The 20,649-nt window shown below is 44.7% G+C and overlaps 1 protein-coding gene across 1 annotated transcript; it reads right to left on the reverse strand.

Annotated features, from left to right (window-relative positions):
• Positions 1-1,255: 1,255 nt before the first annotated feature.
• Positions 1,256-20,503, reverse strand: CYBRD1 (cytochrome b reductase 1). Its single transcript, XM_081183493.1, has 5 exons — positions 20,250-20,503; positions 10,529-10,737; positions 4,895-5,049; positions 1,805-4,794; positions 1,256-1,467 (listed from the first exon to the last, which is right to left on the reverse strand). The coding sequence occupies exons 1-4, from the start codon at positions 20,434-20,436 to the stop codon at positions 4,494-4,496; spliced, it is 852 nt and encodes a 283-aa protein (XP_081039619.1). The 5' UTR covers positions 20,437-20,503; the 3' UTR covers positions 1,256-1,467; positions 1,805-4,493.
• Between the last annotated feature and the right edge of the window lie 146 nt (positions 20,504-20,649).

Genomic DNA, 20,649 nt, shown 5'->3' on the forward strand with positions numbered 1-20,649 from the left:
CCTATAGGACGCACTTTTTCCCCTCCAAAAATGAAGGGGAAATCTGTGTGCATCCTATGGGGCGAATACAGGCTTTCGCTGAAGCTTGGAGAGCAAGAGGGGTCGGTGCGCACCGACCCCTCTCGCTCTCCAGGCTTCAGGAAGCTTATCAGCAAGCCTGGGGAGCCCGCGGGAGTTCCTGCAGGGCTCCCTAGGCTGTGGATAGCAGCCTGCTGCCCGGAGCGCGGGGTGCGCTGCAGCCGCGGCTGGGGGGGGAGTAATTCCCCCCCCCTTTATTCCCCCCCACCCAAAAACTAGGTGCGTCCTATGGGCTGGTGCCTCCTATAGGGTGAAAAATACGGTAATAATAAAATGTTATTTATATCCTGCCCTCCCCAGCCGAAGCCGGGCTCAGAGTGGCTAACAACAGTAAAATAATACAGCATTCTAAAATCAATTCATTGTAAAATCAGTTCAAATCTAATTAATGGCAACCATTGGGCTAGAGTTCTGTGAGGATTACCAAAGGAGGGGGTCAGGCTATGCCTTGGCCAAAGGCCTGGGGGAACAGCTCTGTCTTGCAGGCCCTGCGGAAAGGGCCCTGGTCTCTTGTGACAGAGCATTCCACCAAGTCGGGGCCAAAGCCGAAAAAGCCCTGGCTCTCGTTGAGGCCAGCCTAACCTCCCTGTGGCCCGGGGCCTCCAAGATGTTTTTGTCTGAAGACCGTAAGGTCCTCCGTGGGACCACATGTTTGCTTTTTCACAACCCAACAATCACTGTGCTGGTTGGAGTGTTGATCCACCTATGGAAATCTATTTCTGGATGTGGACTGGTTTTGAAATAGGTGCCTGTTGCCATATTCCACTAGCGGAACGGGACGAACAAGCAAGCCTGTTGCAGGAGATTTTCAAGAGAAATCTTTGGAAATAAACATGTAGGAAAGATGAACCTCACGCCGCCACCCCCCAAGCAGCATGGAGAATGATTTAGAAAGCTTTTCATTTCAGTTTTAGTCTACCACAGTTTGCCTGTGGTTACCACTAATTGTTTTGAACAAACCAGCTTCAAACCACTGTTTGAACTGCTGTTAACTGACCATAGTGTTAGCAGCAACTGGTCACAGTAGGTGCCAGGACCAACTGTAGCTAATAAAAAAATTAAAGTAAAAGCCCCAGTTACTTTTCCCATCACACCAATCCATGTTACTTGCATGCTATATTTAAAAGCTTGGCGATCCATACCCCCAACATAATGGGACTACATAATACACTGAACGTAAGACTTCATAACTTTTATTGCAATATAAAAAAAGAAATGTAACAAAACATTTGCCCCCCTTTTGCTCTGCAAATGGAATATATTCAAATGGATTTTTTAAAAAACGCAACATCTTTGGTAATTAGGAAATTACAAAATATTTCCATTTCCTTCTATAAAGAGCCGAGTTATCATTACCAATATACACTGCTTATTCTTATTTACAATACTCTATGTACAGTGGTGCCCCGCAAGACGAATGCCTCGCAAGACGGAAAACTCGCTAGACGAAAGAGTTTTCCGTTTTGGAGGTGCTTCGCAAAACGAATTTCCCTATGGGCTTGCTTCGCAAGATGACAATGTCTTGCGAGTTCCTGCTGGTTTTTTCCCCTCCCCCCCCCTTTCTAATCCGCTAATCTGCTTATCAGCTGATCCGATCAGCAGATAAGCCTCTAAAAGCCGCTAATAGCGCTAATCTGATAATTCGTGAATGGGCTTGCTTCGCAAGATGAAAAAACCGCTAGACGAAGAGAATCACAGAACGGATTCTTTTCGTCTTGCGAGGCACCACTGTATCTTCTTAAATATACTTAAAGAGAAGCATACCTTCAGCTACTGATTTTATGAAATAAGGCAGCCATTGATATAATAAAGAACAATATTGCAGCCATATACGTTTTTCAAAATAACAAGGGCTAGCATAATACAACTCTCAACATTTTTTGACACTGCCAGGGCCAGAGCTTACCAAACTATTGCACAGCTTTCTGAACAGGCATGAGATGGTATTAGGTTGGCCACGAACACCACACCGAACATTAACAGACTGATCTGTTCAGGAAGTTCGCTTTTCAAAAGTTGATGATATGGAAGCTCATCATGATGGATGTCCTGGGCTTACATATAAAACCAAAGGAAATGAGAGTGTGAGAAAGAATATGGCCACACCCTCTATCACGTGACACCCAACCACTGTCACATGCCATGGGGGGCAAAGGGATTGTTTATGTATGCTAAGACTTCTCTCAGGCTCGCTTCCCATTGCATTGCTAACAAGGGCTGCAGAAGGCCATTCTAGAACAGGCCATTCACAGAGGTTGTTCACTCTTTCCCCCAGCAGGCCTGGCCAGAAGATGGGCATGCACGTATCCAGCTTAGCTTCCGATCAGCTCTGTTCATTCACAGACAAGTGCTGATTTTCATTAGAATTCAGTAGAACAGGGTAGTACAAAGTATTAGAGCCTTTTCTTTACACAGTGAAAACCAGCATGTTTCAGTTTTGAGCCATAAACAATACCAGAGAATTTTTATAACCAAGAGACACAAACAGCAGATTTGGCCCTGAAGGTCCGGATGCAGTTTTCTGTACAATCACATCAGCAGATACAGTGGTGTGCCTCTGGTTGTGAACAGGATCTGTCCCGGAGCCCCGTTCGCAATCTGAGCAGAAGGCAACCTGCGCCTGCGGGTTGCGATTCGCCGCTTCTGCGCATGCACATGATGTCATTTTGAGCGTCTGTGCATGCACGAGCAGCGAAACCCGGAAGTAACCCATTCCGTTACTTCCGGGTTGCCGTGGGACGCAATCTGAAAAGATTTAACCCAAAGCGTCTTTAACCCGAGGTATGACTGTACTGACAATTTACAACATATATGTACAACAGTCAACAAGCTTCCATAGATTTCCGGTTATATCCCAATGCCCTAAGAAATCACTCCAGAATCACTATTCCTTTTGGGAAAATCTCAGCATAGTGCTTTCAGAATTGAAGCTAGCCCGAGATCTTAAAAATAACTGCTGAATATACTGCTTAGCATTACCTAGAGTCAAGCTGGCTTCCTTACATTTTACAAAATTATGTAACATTCCCTAATGTGTCCACGATAAAGGTTCCGGTTTCAATTCCAAGGCGTTTTCTTTGTAACCTCCTTCCCTCCCCGGATCTCTTAGAAACTGCAGCTCTTATAAAGAAGACCCTTTAACAAATGATGCAACTATAAATAGCAGCCAGCTCTTTAAATAAATAGCATTATGGTTTGTTTAGCTGAATGAGGGTACCGTATCGTCAGATTGCTATTTGGCATATAAACGGGAAGTAGTTACTCATCTGTGCGCTGTGCCAAATGAATTTATTTTGGAGAATTAGAATATTGACTGTAATAATGTGACCGTGGCGAGGGCTTTGTTTTTTTTGTAAAGTTACAAAGTGCAGGCTGTAAACTAAAGGTAAAATGCTTTTGCATAAAGTTTTCTTATAGCGAAAAGTGTGCAAAGCATGCCATCATTCTTCTTACAGTTACTGAACATTTCTACCAGTGCCTTTAAGAGGCCAATATTCCAAAGTGTTTTGAAGAGGACTGCTTTAGGATGCAATCCACCAACCTCTTAAGGAAACATCCTTCCACTTATATTGGATTTTTGTCCCACTGGAGTCAAGGGACCATTTTAATCCAAACACGGTGGCTGAGCAGCCTATATCAATTTCACACTGTTGTGCAGAAACACTCTTGGTAGCCGTGGCTTGATGATGGACTGTGCCCTCCAATACTTTTAGGGTGCCAGTTATGTGGTTTCACATGAGATGAAGTGTGTAATGTAAAAAAAAACCTAAACACCAAAGCTTGTGTGAAATCAAGGGATGGAGGAGTTAGATGTTGCCACGCCAGTTGTGTAAGATAACCTGGAATGGCACAAACAGAACTCTGATTGCACCTCTGAGACTATAAGGGCTGATATGAGCAACACTCATAGGAAGATTGTAATCATTTTGGCAAATCTTTATGCAATGTCTGCCCCCCAAAACATTTCCTCTCTTTCAATACCTGTGCTATTTTTCTCCTAGCCATTTTTCTAGAGACCCTTCCGTTACAAACACCCTAACGTTTTATTGGTTTTAGTGATAAAATTGTCATGGCGATGGTTTTAGGATCTGCTCACCCCCAAAATATGGGAAGGAATGGAGCGCCACACTGGCAAGCTGCTCCTCAAAGAGATTTGCCAAGACAACAGGCCTTGTACCAGCGGAAAACTGACATGCTTCATTCCAGCCCCATGTCGATGAAAAGTTACATTCAGAACAACTGACCGATAAACACGAGTTCTTCTAGAATCAAAGTCCTTGCCGCCTTGTCATCAATGAATATCTCCGTAGCACTAAGCAAGCAATATATATTGTATTGTTGCACAGCTAAAGAGGCGAGGGAGAAAAACAGCCCTTTTGGTATTGAGAGATGTACGGCTATAGCTCCCAACACCTTCACATGGTTGACCTCTGACCAGCTTCGTCCAGTTTCAGGTTGCGTTTCCTGGCTGCCTCGCTGTTGAACTCCACGTCAGACTTCTCCGCGTTGCTGCAGTCCGTCATAGTCGATCCCTCTTTGTCAAGCGTTCCTCCGTTTCGGTGAGAGATTTTCAAATCCGGCTCCTGCGGGCGCTTCCAGTGGGGCCTTGTTGCCACCCACAAAACAACAGCACCAAAGACCAAGATCAGAACACCAAGAACGTTGACAAAGATGGCCTCTGGGGGAGAATCTTTATATTTATATCCAGGGCTCGATCTGGAAAAAGAAAGCTGTTATAAGAGCAGCGCTTGAGACCAAACAAGAAAAACACCAAGAACTTTTTTTATTTACGACAGCACAAATAAAAAATACTCACAAAGCAAAAATAAGTTTTTCTGTGAATCCCATGAGGGCTGTCGCAATCACCGTTCCGAAGATTAGAAGGCCAAAATAAGCATGAATTGGCATCAGGGTTGCCCGAAGAGAACCGGGAGCAAAGGGAAGCAGGAAGACAGCAACACCTAGAACAAGCTACACAGAAAGAGCAAGTTATTTTACTGGTATACGTTGTTTAAACACAAACAGAAGGACTAAAATAACTACTGTACAAGAGTGGGGAATGATGTACCTCACTTATGCCTCACTCCCCCCCCCCAATTCTGACTGTGAAAAGTTGAAAGTGCGGCTTAAATTCGCGACCTTACAAAAATGGGCTTTTACGATATCGCTGCTGAAACAGACATACGGTAAAACAGAACGGGTGTGAGTGCCTGCGGAATTTTTAGCAAGTGGCTTATATTAGGGCATGAGTAGGCAAACTAAGGCCCGGGGGCCGGATCTGGCCCAATAGCCTTCTCAATCCGGCCCCCAGACGGTCCAGGAATCAGCATGTTTTTCCATGAGTAGAATGTGTCCTTTTATTTAAAATGCATCTCTGGGTTATTTGTTGGGGATAGGAATTCATTCATTCCCCCGCCCCCCAAAAAAACAGTCCACCCCCCAAGGTCTGAGGGACAGTGGACCAGCCCCCTGCTGAAAAAGTTTGCTGACCCCTGTATTAGGGCATTGTCTTTCTCTCTCTCCCCCCCTTTAATTTTAAAGGTGCAGCTTATATTTGGGTGAGGCTTATATTTGGACCAATACAGTAATTGTAAAACTGAAAACTGAAAAAAATAAATAAAAAAAAATTAAGGAAAAGGATTGAAGCAGCCATGATATATTCTCTGGGAGCGCACCCACTCACATGTTCAAGATAAGTCCCGGTTTGGCTTAGCCTTCCATGTTAACTCAGCCAAGGAGTCCTGCAGCGCTTTAAAGAATATCCAATTAATTGCGGCATAAATTTCCGTGGGCCAGAGCCTACTGAGATGCATAAACTGTCAAACACACATGCAATACAGACAGAAGCCAAGAGGAGGATGCTGTTAAAATGTGGAGCCAGAAGTCCAAGCAATGCAAAGCAGAGTTATGCTCTCTTGCCTTGTAGAGCAGAAAAGCAAACGAGAACCAGACAGAAGGGTAAAATATCAAATTAGGAGTGGGTGTGACTGTGACTCATTTCGAAGTCTTTCTTTTTAATGAACAGGCAAGGCAAGATGAACAGTGCAAAAGAGGGACAATAATTTTCGGTAGTGAGCTGGCCGCTCCCGGTCCTACGTCTGATGGAATTCACCTGCTCCCTAGTCTGCCTATAAACACTACAAGGAAGAAGGACAGAAGCAGAGCAGCAAGCTAAGGTCTATGTTTCCTATAACTTGATTTCTTAAAACCTCCAGGCTGTTTCATCACATGTGATAAAAATGTTCTAAGCCCAACAACTACTGTAATATGTTTTGGAAGCTGTAATGGAAATATAATGTTCCCCATAATTACCGTATTTTTCGCCCTATAGGACGCAGTTTTCCCCCTCCAAAAATGAAGGGGAAATGTGTGTGCATCCTATGGGGCGAATGCAGGCTTTCGCTGAAGCCTGGAGAGCGAGAGGGGTCGGTGTGCACCGACCCCTCTCGCTCTCCAGACTTCAGGAAGCTGTCCGCAAGCCTTGGGAGCCCGCGGGAGTTCCCACCGGGCTCCCTAGGCTTGCGGAGAGCAGCCTGTTCTGGGGTCGGGGGAAATAATTTTTTTTCTTTATTCCCCCCGCCAAAACTAGGTGCACCCTATGGGCCGGTGCGCCCTATGGGGCGAAAAATACGGTATATTAAAGGGTTTTATTATTACTATTATGGTTTATGAATCGCCTTTCATATATATTTTGACAATATTTACAATCATGAAATTGAAACACACACACCTAAAAGTAGATTTAAACACAATACAAACCATCATCCAAGAGACCCAATTCCCAACCCGGCCAAAAAAGCGTGTGTTTTTTTAAAAAACCCACAAACATTTAAGTTGTTTCTGGAAATTGCTAATGGCGGAGACCTGCTGTATCTCAACAAGGATGCTGCTCCACAAATGGGCAGGCAAAAATAGGGGTATTCATTATAATTACTATTTATTATTTATACTCCACCCACCTGGCTGGGTTTCCCCAGCCACTCTGGGCGGCTCCCAGCAGAATATTAAAAACACGCTAAAACATCAAACATTAAAAACTTCCCTAAACAGGGCTGCCTTCAGATGTCTTCTAAAAGTCAGGTAGTTGTTTATTTCCTTGACATCTGATGTAAAGCGACGATAGGGAAGAAATATTTAATGTAGTTTTCTTAGCTGTACTTTTAAGTGGAAGGCACTGAAAACCTCTAGACCAAACAGTGACCATACCCAGAAACAGATTCAACTTAGAATCATAGAGTTGGAAGAGACCACAAGGGCCATCGAGTCCAACCCCCTGCCAAGCAGGAAACACCATCAGAGCAATCCTGACATATGATTGTCAAGCCTCTGCTAAATAGTGGTTAATCTAAATAGTGATTAATAATTAATAATCTAAATAGTGATTAAAGAAAGGTGACAGTAATGCTTAAGCTCATTAAAACTATATCGTTTAAGACCAGAGCTCTTAACTTGTTGGCAAAATATCGCCATCATGTATGGAGCTAAGGTTGCATATTTCTGAAAATGCTACACGTTCACTTTAAACGCTCATCATCTTACACAACAGAGAAGATGAGGTCATTTCAAGATATTAAAGAAAACAAGAACATATTTATTTATTCTTAAAATTGGTTTTAAATAAGGATTGTCTGCCTAAGAAACAACTGCTCTGTTGCTTATTATTCTGATATGTTGTTTAGCAAGCATGAAATGAGGGCAGTTGAACATGTTATTTGTCGATGGGTTACTTCGCTCGTCCCAGCTGTCTTGAAACGTCTCCCTAAGCAAATAAACGAAGCCCTCGTCAGCTAAAATCCAAGCCGGCGCATTCCTTGTGTGCACCTCCAAACCAAAGAGCCGGCCGCAACACAAGCAAGCTGGGCACTCATCCATGGAGCTGACAGACCAGTTTTGAGTGGGCACAAAGAGCGAGCGCTTTCATCCTCAAAGTAGGTCCCACCACACAGGTGCTCTGGCGAACAACGTGGGGGGGGGGAAAACACACAAAACGGTGCTACTTGCTGTGTTGCATTCACTCTGTGGATTAGGCTGAGACCCTACCTGCCTGCAGACTGTCTTCGCCAGAGTGGTGCATGCTCTAGTTATCTCTCGCTTGGACTACTGCAATGCGCTCTATGTGGGGCTACCTTTGAAGGTGAGCCGGAAACTACAACTAATCCAGAATGCGGCAGCTAGACTGGTGACTGGGAGCGGTCGCCGAGACCATATTATCCCAGTCTTGAAAGACCTACACTGGCTCCCAGTACGTTTCCAAGCACAATTCAAAGTGTTGGTGCTGAGATTTAAAGCCCTTAACGGCCTCCGTCCAGTAAACCTGAAGGAGCGTCTCCACCTCCATCTTTCTGCCCGGACACTGAGGTCCAACACCGAGGGCCTTCTGGCGGTTCCCTCGCTGCAAGAAGCCAAGTTACAGGGAACCAGGCAGAGGGCCTTCTCGGTTGCGGCATTCACCCTGTGGAACGCCCTCCCACCAGATGTCAAAGAGAAAAATAACTACCAAACTTTTAGAAGACATCTGAAGGCGGCCCTGTTTAGGGAAGCTTTTAATGTTTAATAGGTTATTGTATTTTAGTGTTTTGTTGGAAGCCACCCAGAGTGGCTGGGGAAACCCAGCCAAATGGGCGGGGTATAAATAAAAAATTATTATTATTATTTTATTTATATCCCGCCTTTCTCCCAGAACGAGGACTCAAGGCGTCTCACAATAATTAAAGCAAACATGAATAAAACACAGAAAGCTAACAACACATATAAAGGCTGATGCTTAGAAAGCATTTAAAATATAGCAAAGTTAAACGGATATAAAAACAAACCCATTAAAATACGGATAAAAACAGCACAGCACTCTTAAAAGCCCTTTCCTTAAAAGCAGCCAGTTCCCAATACCCTGCAGGAATAAAACAGTCTTCACCTGCAGGTGGAAGGAAAAGGAGCCAGTCTTGATTCTCTAAGAAGAGAGTTCCAAAGGATGAGGAAACGCAGCGCTGGTGAGCTCTTATCTTTTGTGAACAGCGGCGTCAGGCAACTTTACCAGAAATCCCAATAGCCGGAATTGATTCAGGCCCCATCAATATTTGAGGCTTACTTCTGAATCTCAGTGGCTATCTTGTGTCCAGGCCCCCACGGCTTTTTAAGCTCCTACCGTGGGGTTTCCCTTCTCACCTTTCAAGTGTTCCTGAAGAATTTCTATTATATGGGAGCTTTAGAATAAGGGTGGGGGTCCTCTGGTAGATCGGCAGGGCATCCAAACGGCATCTCCTATTATCCCTGAAAATACTGGCCGAGGCTGAAGGAATCTGTAGCCCAACACTGACTAGAGAGCCACAGGCTCCCTGTTCCTGCTGCAGAGCTTCATACTGAATCAAACATTTCTCTTCCTTTGTCTACCATTTTAAAGAACCATTCTGTTATGTACTGAGTTGAATAGGATCCAAAATGCAGCAGTCTGATTGGTCCTAGAACAATAGGATTCAGAATGCAGCAGTCTGGTTGGTCCTAGAACAATAGGACACAGAATGCAGCAGTCTGATTGGTCCACAGGAGCCACCCAATCCAGCTCCAGGTGGAAGGGAATCCGCAACCTGATTGGCCTACAAGAGAACCCCGGAATTAGCCAATCACGTGGGGCCCATTGTGTAAATAATGTATATAAAGCAGACATTCTGGGAGAACTTCGATTCCTCCTCACCACTATGAGCTGAATAAAGAGCATGAAATCCACTCTCGACTCCGAGTATATTTCACATTCTAAACCACCTCAGGTACGGTCTTATATGAAATACACCTAGTGCCATCCATTATGAGGTAGAGGAAGGGGAAACTTTTAGAACCCAGGGCAGATTTTTACTTTTGAAAGGCAAAGGAATTGAAACGTTTGAACAGGAACCCACACAATGACTTTGCATAAAATCTATTTCTACCCTGCATACAGAAAGCTGTATCCTCTTTAGCATGGTGGCTTAGTACTTGGAAATCATTTTGATGCCCCCCTCCCATGAAAAGACTGAAATGGATAGATTTTTTAATCTTGTTTTTCCTATTCAATGGCATCCGGTGGTGTCAATTCCAAGATGCTGGCAAACTATTTCTTTCTTTCTTTCTTTCTTTCTTTCTTTCTTTCTTCCCTCCCGCCCCCAGCCCAGGTGTTGCTTGATTACCAGGGGGAAAGCATCTTTAAAAAAGCTGCTTGAAATGAATGAATTTGTATACTGAGAATCTAGCCTGAGTAAAGAAAACTTGCACATTTTTACATAATCTATTCTGCTCACAATGAACACACGGAGTTTGGCTTACCTGCCTACAAACTGTTGCATTTCTGTGGTAAATACAAAGTGCCCAATTAAAGCGACTCAAACAGAGGCTGTTCGGCTGTGCAAACATACTGTTAATAAAGATAAGACAGAACAACTTATTCCACCTCTTTAAGTGCCGTTTATAAACGGTGTCTAACCTGCAGAGCGTAACAAATGACAGCAGTCAGTCCGATCCAACTGTGCAGACTGTACATGTTGGGAATACTCTTGGCATTGTGGAAATCCCAAACAGCCACCAGAGCAATAACTGCAAGCACCAGAGCGATGGTATTTAACCCAGCATGGATTAATTTCATCAGGAATTTGCTGCATTTCCAAGTCCACGGTAACCGGTACACGATGATTGCTAGAGGTGGAGAAAGAAAGGGAAGAGTTCAGAATTTTTTAGAAAACTATTTTCCCTCCCCAGAATGTTAAAGGCCGTTCACGTGTCATTCAAATTATACCTATCAGCTTTTGAGGATTTAGCTAGAGACGCCTGGCTCAAGAAGTCGCTCCCTCTTCGAAAGCCAAAAACTTGCTCAAGAGGAGTACCAGATTTTCACGTGGCACAGTATGGGATTCCTGTGATGCTTCCTGCTAAATAAGCCATGTTATGCAGCAATGGAACCTGCCAAGCTGAGACGTCACTTCTCCTTAACTTTGGCCCATTCCTTCCATGATGCCACTAATTCTTTTAACTTCCAAATTGGGGAATTCCCTGATCACTGGGCCACACTGGCTGAGGTGAAAGAAGCTGTCCAGGAACATCTGAGAACCTCCCCATCCCTGCTTTACACCTCTGCTGGGAAACTTCTTCTTTTTTTTAAAAAAAAGCTGTTTTTCCCTACCATCTTCCCTCAGGACATTTCTCCCAAACATGCATTTGCACCTAGTTTACCAGAGCAATCGCTAACAATTCCCCCCACATGATTCTGTTTTTATTTTTATTAAGTGCAAATTAGAAAACATACATATTTACAGCAAAAGAAATACAAAAGAAAAAGAAAATACATACAACCAAGGAAAAAAATTAGAGAACACTTTGTCTCTTTTCATATTTACAGTTATTTACACCTCTCTAAAATGCTATTCACAATAAAGGCGTGAAATGAAAGATATCAGAAAAAAGAACAAAAAAAATAAAGAAGTAAAAGAAAAAGATTATAGGTGAAAATTTTAAAAAGTAGATAAGTATTCACTATACATAGCCGTTTCCCATCTATATTTATATTCAATTGTATAATTTCATCTTGTCCTTATCTACCTTAAATAAAGTGTTGTTTTTTAAAAAAGAAGTCCCCCCACATGATTCTGAACGTTGCCAAGGTGAGTCGATTTATTTACATGATGGCTTACATCAAGTTTCCTCAGAAACTTGATTTTGATTTGTTTCTCTTCTTTCCCTGTGCATTAGATATAATTAATAATAATAATAATAATAATAATATTTATACCCCACCCATCTGGCAGGGTTTGTCTAACTACTCCGGGTGGCTTCCAACAAAATATTAAAATACAATGGTCTGTTAAACATTAAAAGCTTCCCTAAACAGGGCTGCCTTCAAATGTCTCCTAAAATCTGGTAGTTGTTTATTTCCTTGACATCTGGTGGGAGGGCGTTCCACAGGCCAGGTGCCACTACCGAGAAGGCCCTCTGCCTGGTTCCCTGTAACTTGGCTTCTTGCAGAGAGGGACCCACCAGAAGGCCCTCAGCACTGGACCACAGTGTCCGGGCTGAACAATGGGGATGGAGACGCTCCTTCAGGTATCCTGAAGATATTAAACAGCACATGGACCTATTTGCAGAAACAACTTGTTCCCTTTGCTTTTCCCTCCTTTTTCCAGGGTTCTAGGCTAGCTTCCCTTCCCCTATTCTTAAATTTCACGTTTGTACAACTTGACGCAGAGATTACAGATGTCTGCAAATACGCCTTTGCCCTGCCACATGATTTCCACCCTCTTCCCCATGGAAGTGCTATAATCCTGTAGCGGATTACATCTGTATCAGCATGGCTAATGCTGACCAGATTCCCCGAGCCAGGATTTGCATGCCAAAGGCTGATTTCAAAGGCAATCTTGCTTGTTGACAATGTAAACCAAGCACAAGAAAAGGAAGCCGTACATAAACCCAACACTCCTGTTCTCCTAACCATGGTTTGGAGATCAGGAATGTTGCATCTGCATCAAACTGATGCAGATTGTTGTGTCTGCATCATGCAGGGGTGGGGTATTGTTTTCATTCAATTGTTTCAAAAGTGTTGCTCTTCAACCCCACATCCTATGGTCAGAATTGCTGGACAGGTCGATGCCTTACAGCAGCGCTTTCCAAACTGCGTGTCACAACATGTTGGTATGTCAGCTGCAGTGTGTAGCAATAATAATAATAATAATAATAATAATAATAATAATAATAATAATAATAATAATAATAATAATAATAATAATATTTATACCCTGCCCATCTGGCTGGGTTCCCCAGTCACTCTGGGCAGCTCCTAACAAAATATTAAAAACACGATAAAACATTAAAATCTTCCCTAAACAGGGCTGCCTTCGGATTTCTTCCAGCTCCTCCCAGGGCTGGAAAGGGGTTAGTTTAACCTCCGGTTTGCTAGTAAAACTGAATTACAGTGGTACCTCTGGTTACGTACTTAATTTGTTCCGGAGGTCCGTTCTTAACCTGAAACTGTTCTTAACCTGAAGCACCACTTTAGCTAATGGGGCCTCCTGCTGCTGCCGCCGGAGCACGATTTCTGTTCTCATCCTGAAGCAAAGTTCTTAACCCGAGGTACTATTTCTGGGTTAGCGGAGTCTGTAACCTGAAGCGTATGTAACCTGAGGTACCACTGTACTGTGTTGTGAAATTATGCATGTCTAAAAAGTGTGTGCTCAGCATGAAAAGTTGGGAAAGCTCTGCCTTACAGGTTTAGGGATGATCCCAGGTCCCAGTCATTCAGGCCAGTCAGTTGTTTGATTCAGCTCACAGGTCCTTTGGGGACAGATCCACAGTCCCCAAGCGTATTAAAGCATAGTCTTAGAATCAAAGAATTGTTGAGTTGGAAGGGATCACAAAGATCCTCTACTCCAACTCCCTGCACTGCAGGAATCTTTTGCCCAATGTAAGGGCTCAAACCCTCAACTCTGAGATTCAGTCTTTCATGCTCTACCAACTGACTGAGCTACTCAATGCATATTGAAAGCACATGTGTTCCCCCAAATAATTCTGGATACTGTCGTTTGTTAAAGGTGTTGGAAATAGTGCTGTGAGGGGGAACCTACAGTTCCTGGAATTTTGGGGGAGAAGACATGCTTCAAATGTGCATAGAATATGATTTAAATGTGTAGTGTGGATTGTCAAACTAGCAATTGGCTAGCAGTGTGGTAAAGACACAAAAAACCCTAACCTTCCTACAACTTTATTATCTATAGTTCCTTGGTAGCAGAGGCAACTGAGATTTCCTGAAGTGGCATGTCAGTGTAGAAGGACTAAACCCAATCCGTTTTCCCCACTCTTCTCCAGTCACCTGGCCAGGAAAAAGCCAGTTCAGGAAGAAGGGGTGAACACAGCAGTTGCTTGCTATGAACAACATCACCTTTAAGGCTCTATAGCCTTATAAAACATTCTAATTTATGTACAGCGCATGCCAAGGTCTACACATCCACTATATAAGTCATAAAGAAAACTCTGTTCCTAAATGGAATGTCCTGGAACTGGAACCAATGTATATTTCCCTATGCTATAGGAAGCACAATATTGACATTTGAAGACGTCGTCTTTTCAAGTTAACTGTACACAACCTTTCTGCAATTTCACAGCTTTTTCTTCCACCCCTCCAAGGAGTTGAAGAAAAGCACATTGAGACTGGAAATATGGTAGCCTTGTTTTCAACAGGTTGAGGGGAAGAGCGCCAGTTTAAACACAGAAGAACAAAGAAAATTCAGCCATTAAGTGTTTACATGCAGCTTCTCGTAGGAATGTTTGTATGCCAACAAGTCCTGTTGAGTCCAAAGGGGCTTAATAAGCCTTTGGCAAGCAGGCACAGAGATGCTTAAAAAGTGTATCATAATTTTATTTTGGGGCAGGAAGAAGGCTGCACACAATTCTGTCCACGTAGCTCCCCCCCTTTTCTTAGAAGCATTTTGGCTTCCTCTAATAAGAGCGTCAAATGCTAATAAAAACCTAGTCCTGTGACAGATCACATTCTTTTGTTCCTGGCACATCCACTTACAAACCACACAAATGGATATGCACGTTGCAATTTTACGAGCACACGTATAATATTTTATATGCGTTCGTAAAAAGCTACGTTGTGTGAGCTGTTCTGCATTACTGTGCGTCTAACGCGACAGGTAATTCAGGTGAATGCAATTGCTAAAGCTGAAGAATAATGTGACCTAACTGCAGCAAGCCGGCTGAACTGAAAACAGACTGTTGCCAAAGAATGCACATAGTTAAGTTCTTTCATTTTCCACATACCCTTCTGCTTTTCTATAACTCAATACTCCCTTTGTCTTCCCGCATTCTTGATAGGCATTCTTAGTCTTGTCAGGCTGTGCAGAGGTCTCTCCCTTTACGTTAAGTATTTACTCCGCTTCCGTCACCCTGTCCTCTCATACCCAAGTTATACCTTCTTTATGTCGCATCTTGTCAGTTTGCTTACCAAACTCCCCTCTGCACCTCAACACCATTTTATAGGGACACGGGTGGCACTGTGGGTTAAACCACAGAGCCTAGGACTTGCCGATCAGAAGGTCGGCGATTTGAATCCCCGCAACGGGGTGAGCTCCCGTTGCTTGGTCCCTGCTCCTGCCAACCTAGCAGTTAGAAAGCACGTCAAAGTGCAAGTAGATAAATAGGTACTGCTCCGGCGGGAAGGGAAAAGGTGTTTCCGTGCGCTGTTCTGGTTCGCCAGAAGTGGCTTAGTCATGCTGGCCACATGACCCAGAAGCTGTATGCTGGCTCCCTCGGCCAGTAAAGTGAGATGAGCACTGCAACCCCAGAGTCGTCCGTGACTGGGCCTAATGGTCAGGGGTCCCTTTACCTTTACCATGCAGCAATGGGTACCCAAGTAAGAAATTTTAAATCAACATTAGGAAGCCAAGTGTTGCTCCCTTAAAAAGTGGGGGACCAAAATAAAACGCAGTTGAGAAAAAAGAACTAACCATGAATAAGATTATTGTACTTCTTAATATCATCTCTGCTCCTCCTCTTACTTGCCACTTCCCTCTCAGCATCAATAGGGGGGTGGGAAAATCTTGGCTTTCCAAATGCTGCTGGATTACAAATCACATCATCTCTCACCAATAACCATGTTGGCTACAGCTGATGGGAACTCTAGTCTAACAAGCTCTAGAGAACCACAAGTTCCCCCACCCCATTCTAAATAGTATACTGACATAGGGACGCAGGGATGCGGGTGGCACTATGGTCTAAACCACTGAGCCTCTTGGGCTTGCCGATCAGAAGGTCGGCGGTTTGAATCCCCGCAACGGGGTGAGCTCCCGTTGCTCTGTCCCAACTCCTGCCAACCTAGCAGCTCGAAAGCACATCAAAGTGCAAGTAGATAAATAGGTACTGCTGCGGCGGGAAGATAAACAGCGTTTCCATGCGCTCTGGTTTCTGTCACGGTGTTCCGCTGCGCCAGAAGCGGTTTAGTCCTGCTGGCCACATGACTCAGAAAGCTGTCTGTGGACAAACGCCAGCTCCCTCGGCCTGAAAGTAAGATGAGCACCGCAACCCCGTCACCTTTGACTGGACTTAACTGTCTAGGGGTCCTTTGCCTTAGTATACTGACATGCTGCAGCATAACATACAGTTTTAAGCTTAAGGCTGTAATTCTATACTGGAAAATGTCAGAAGGAAAATGAATTGATATACATATACATATACGCAACATTTTTATATGTAACTGTGTACTTTTGTAATATTTTGTTTAAGTTGTTTGATGTTGCTTCAGTTCTCCGTACATCGCTTAAAATATTTTTAATATATTATGTGGTATAGAAATTAAATAAACAATCAACCAAACTCATGTAACTCAGTGGGACTTCTGTACAGGACTGAACTGTAGATGTCTTCTTTTTCCAATTTTCTATCATAATAAATACCATTGTTTTTAAAGCCGAATTGTAATATTGTCTTTATTCTCCAGTTTTAGTGCCTCTTATTACCGGATGCTATTAAAACTGATTGCTTTGAGAATTACGCGAAACCAACCCAGCACTTTAACTTCACCTACAGTGCAATACTATATACAGTGGTACCTCGGTTGTCGAACGTAATCCATTCCGGAAGACCGTTTGATTTCCTTAACGTTCGACAACCCAGGCGCAAAGGGCGGTCTGCAAAGTAAATGGAGAAAATGGGGGGGGGGAATGCAGTTGAAGTCATTCAGCTTCTGAGGTGCGTTTGAAAACGGAAGCATTTACTTCCTGGTTTTCGGCATTCAAAAACCAAAACGTTTGGCTAGGGCCGACTTTAGCAGATGCGGCGCTGGGTTGCAAATATCCACCCAGCCCCCCCAAATTACCACGGATAGTGTTGGGGTGGCCGTAGCTGCACACTGCCAACCATCTGGGGGCCCCCACAACTCTCCCCCATGCCGCTGTGGGAGAGCAATCCCCGCAGAGGCTTGGGAGTGAAGTTGCGCCCCTCCCAAGCCCCCTTGGGAGGAGAGCGCAGCTTCCCTCCCAAGCCTCCTCGGAAGGAGAGTGATCCCCGCAGAGGCTTGGGAGGGAAGTTCCGCACCCGCCATCATTATGGCGGGCGTGCAGGAAAAGGGGAGGCCACCGGCAAAGCCGCGCAGCTCCCCCACTTGCTGGCCGGCGCCCTGCCGCGACGCACCACTAAGCCCCATGGGAAAGACAGCTCTGCGTTTGGCTTCCGAGGCGCTCGGAAACCGAGGTACCACTGTTCACGTCTATTCAAAAGTCTCAGTGTTTTCAATGGAGCATATTCCAAGGTAACTGTATAAAACTTTGTAGGACTGCAGCCTTAGTCAAAACAGAAGCACGGAGGAATAAGACAATATGGATGCAATACATACGTTCAAGGTTGTAATCTTATCCAGTTATTTGGGAGTAAGCCCTGTTGAGCCGGATACGTCTTCTTGAGTAGACATGCAGTGTTACTGATAGTGGGCTGCATGAGGACAGCCTGTTTTTGGCCACAAATTTTGGCTGGGCAGGGGAGATAAAAAAAACTTAAATACTTAAGAATAGCCTGCTGGATCAGGGCAATGGCTGCCCATCTAGGCCAGTATCCTGCTCTCACAGTGGCCAACCAGGATACAACTGCAAGCAGGATACATCCCCAAGAGTAACCTCCCCTCCTGTGGTCTTCAGCAACGGCCACTGTCAAGTAGAATCATAGAATCATAGAATCATAGAGTTGGAAGAGACCACAAGGGCCATCGAGTCCAACCCCCTGCCAAGCAGGAAACACCATCAGAGCACTCCTGACATATGGTTGTCAAGCCTCTGCTTAAAGACCTCCAAAGTAGGAGACTCCACCACACTCCTTGGCAGCAAATTCCACTGTCGCACAGCTCCTACTGTCAGGAAGTTCTTCCTAATGTTTAGGTGGAATCTTCTTTCTTGTAGTTTGGATCCATTGCTCCGTGTCCGCTTCTCTGGAGCAGCAGAAAACAACCTTTCTCCCTCCTCTATGTGACATCCTTTTATATATTTGAACATGGCTATCATATCACCCCTTAACCTCCTCTTCTCCAGGCGAAACATGCCCAGCTCCCTTAGCTGTTCCTCATAAGGCATCGTTTCCAGGCCTTTGACCATTTTGGTTGCCCTCCTCTGGACACGTTCCAGTTTGTCAGTGTCCTTCTTGAATTGTATTACTGCCTCCAACTGTTACTGAGAGCATAATAATCATGGCTAGTAGCCACAGATGGCCTTCCACTGCAATCCTTGCAAGCGTGCTGGATTGCGGAATGCGCTGGTCAAGGCTCGAGTGTGTTAATTTTCTACCAACTGCACAATGCTCCTAAGGCAGCTGTTATCATCTACAGCCTTGGGCTAAAATCTTAAGACAAATCTACTCAGATTAAGTCTCTGGGTATACATGTACCAGTTTCCCACCTTAAAGGTTCATGACATTATTTTTTTTGCTCATGCACCATCCAGCTCAGTCATGGTGGATAAAATCCCCCCCCCACAAATTTACAACATGATGAAACGACTTAAGCAAAAACAAATCAATCCCCAAATGAAAAGAAAAATAAGGAGGCTCAAACATTCCAGTTTTCAGTTCACATCAAGTGAGTCAAACATCGGTAAACAGGAAGCACAGATAATGTTAAACCTTCCTGGCTTGACGGAATCCAGATGTGGTTGTGACCCTGCCACAAAAATTGCAGTCATGGGAGGGAGTGGGGGATAGAAGGCTTCTTCTTCTTCTTTGCTGGTTGTATAAGAAACTGATTGTGTAATTAAATAAGTGGACTACGCCTCAGAAGAATGCATTTTTATAGCACACTGCTGGATCACATTTACTCAGAAATAAGTCAAGTATGTTTTGCACTGCACAGTTCTCTGGACAATGAATGCGTTCTGCATTCTCCCTTACCCCCCCCCGGGGGGGGGGAGTCAAGAATTCAGCAACATGGAATACTTAAAGAGCCCTGCGCTCTGGGACTGATCTGTGTGCTAACAATTCTGGCTGTGTGCAGAAAAAGCAGAAGTAGTGGCAGCTGCGATCTTAGTTTTGCTTAAGAAATTGAGGCTGCAATCCTGGCCAACTGCACGCAGCAAAACTGAAAAGTTATAAAACATAGCCTTCTGCAGCCCCAAGGAAACTCAGCAATCCGCATTCAGTTCAATGGAACAACTTCTTCTTTGGTTTACTCCCAAGTTGCCACGCAGTCTTAGCGAATGCACACTCGCTTTCTTTCTCTCTCTCTCTCCCCCCCCCCCCATTTTTAACACATTCACTGAAAATGCAAGTTCGTCTTTTTTCTTATTTTTGTCAATTTCCCACCCCGTCCTCCACGGAGTTTTCGATTCACCCCTTCTGCTGAACTTTACCTTCTTCTGTTTATTAAATTATAACCTCTATAATCGAATCCCTTGTGTTGTTCATAGCTCAAATCCTGCTCACGAGTTCATCATACACCTAATAGTCCAAAAAAAGGGCATCCATTCTTCCATAAAACACTCATCGTTAGAGGTGATCTCTGTTGGAAGCCGCCCAGAGTGGCTGGGGCAACCCGTCAGATGGGTGGGGTACAAAAAACAACATTATTGCTGTTGTTGCAATTTGTCATCGCTCTTGATTTTGCTGTTAATTTCACCAGTTCTGCATAGCCAGCTGACTTATCCATTTTTCTTTCGTGGGAAGTTCTTCCTTGCCCAAAAAAGAACCCTAGCTGCTGTCGCTACACACCTAAACAACTTTCAATTCTTTCTAAGCAGCCGCAGAAGTTTGGGGCAGCTGCCCTGTTGCTGAGATGTATAATTTTTATTACATTACAACTTAGAATGCTCATTTAGACATCCTTGAAACATCCGTGACTTCCCTTCTTCTCTTTCCGCGGTTCCTTTTGCGTACCTGTATCATAAATCCCTGCGTATTTTTCTAAACCATTCAGTATTCCATTCTTACATCCGTCCAAACTTCTTTTACACTGTTGACTTTATCTCAACGCTGCCAACGTTTTCAAGGGTACACAATCCCCCCCCCACATATTCAAAGAAACACTTTCCAAATAAGTTTAGAGAAGCACCCCCTCCCGCTTTCTCGACCCCCCCCCCGCAGATTCGAGCCCCTTTTCTCCCCCCGCTTTCCCATTCCCTCGATGCCTCTCCAAGAGGCGCACAAAGCTCTGCCTACGGGCACCGCGCCGCTTGCGCGCTTTTACGCACCGATCCCTTGCACGAAGACGAAGCCCGTGATGAGGAGCACCGGGTGCCAGTTGAACTCGGCTTCCCCCCCGTCCCAGGCGAGCCCCTCGCGGTAGTGCAGAACCCAGACGAGGGCGAAGACGACGGAGCAGAAGCCCAGCAGCAGCGCCGACGCCAGCAGCGCCAGAAAACACCAGTAGCCCTCCATCTTTCCCCCCGACGCCGTTACGCAGCACCGCGGGCTTCTTATAGACCCAAACAAACGCCACAGACGGGGCGGAGCTGCGCCGAGGCAGCTCCAGGCAGGCAGGCAAGGCAGGCGGGACCTCCTGATTTCCTCCCCCTGGAGGGGAAGCGAGAGAAGAGGAATTCCTCCCGGGAGGATGGCGGAGGGGGAAGTCGGTCGTCCCCCCACCGGGGC

Source organism: Podarcis bocagei (assembly GCF_964188305.1).
Source record: "Podarcis bocagei genome assembly, chromosome: 1".
NCBI classification, from domain to species: Eukaryota; Metazoa; Chordata; class Lepidosauria; order Squamata; family Lacertidae; genus Podarcis; species Podarcis bocagei.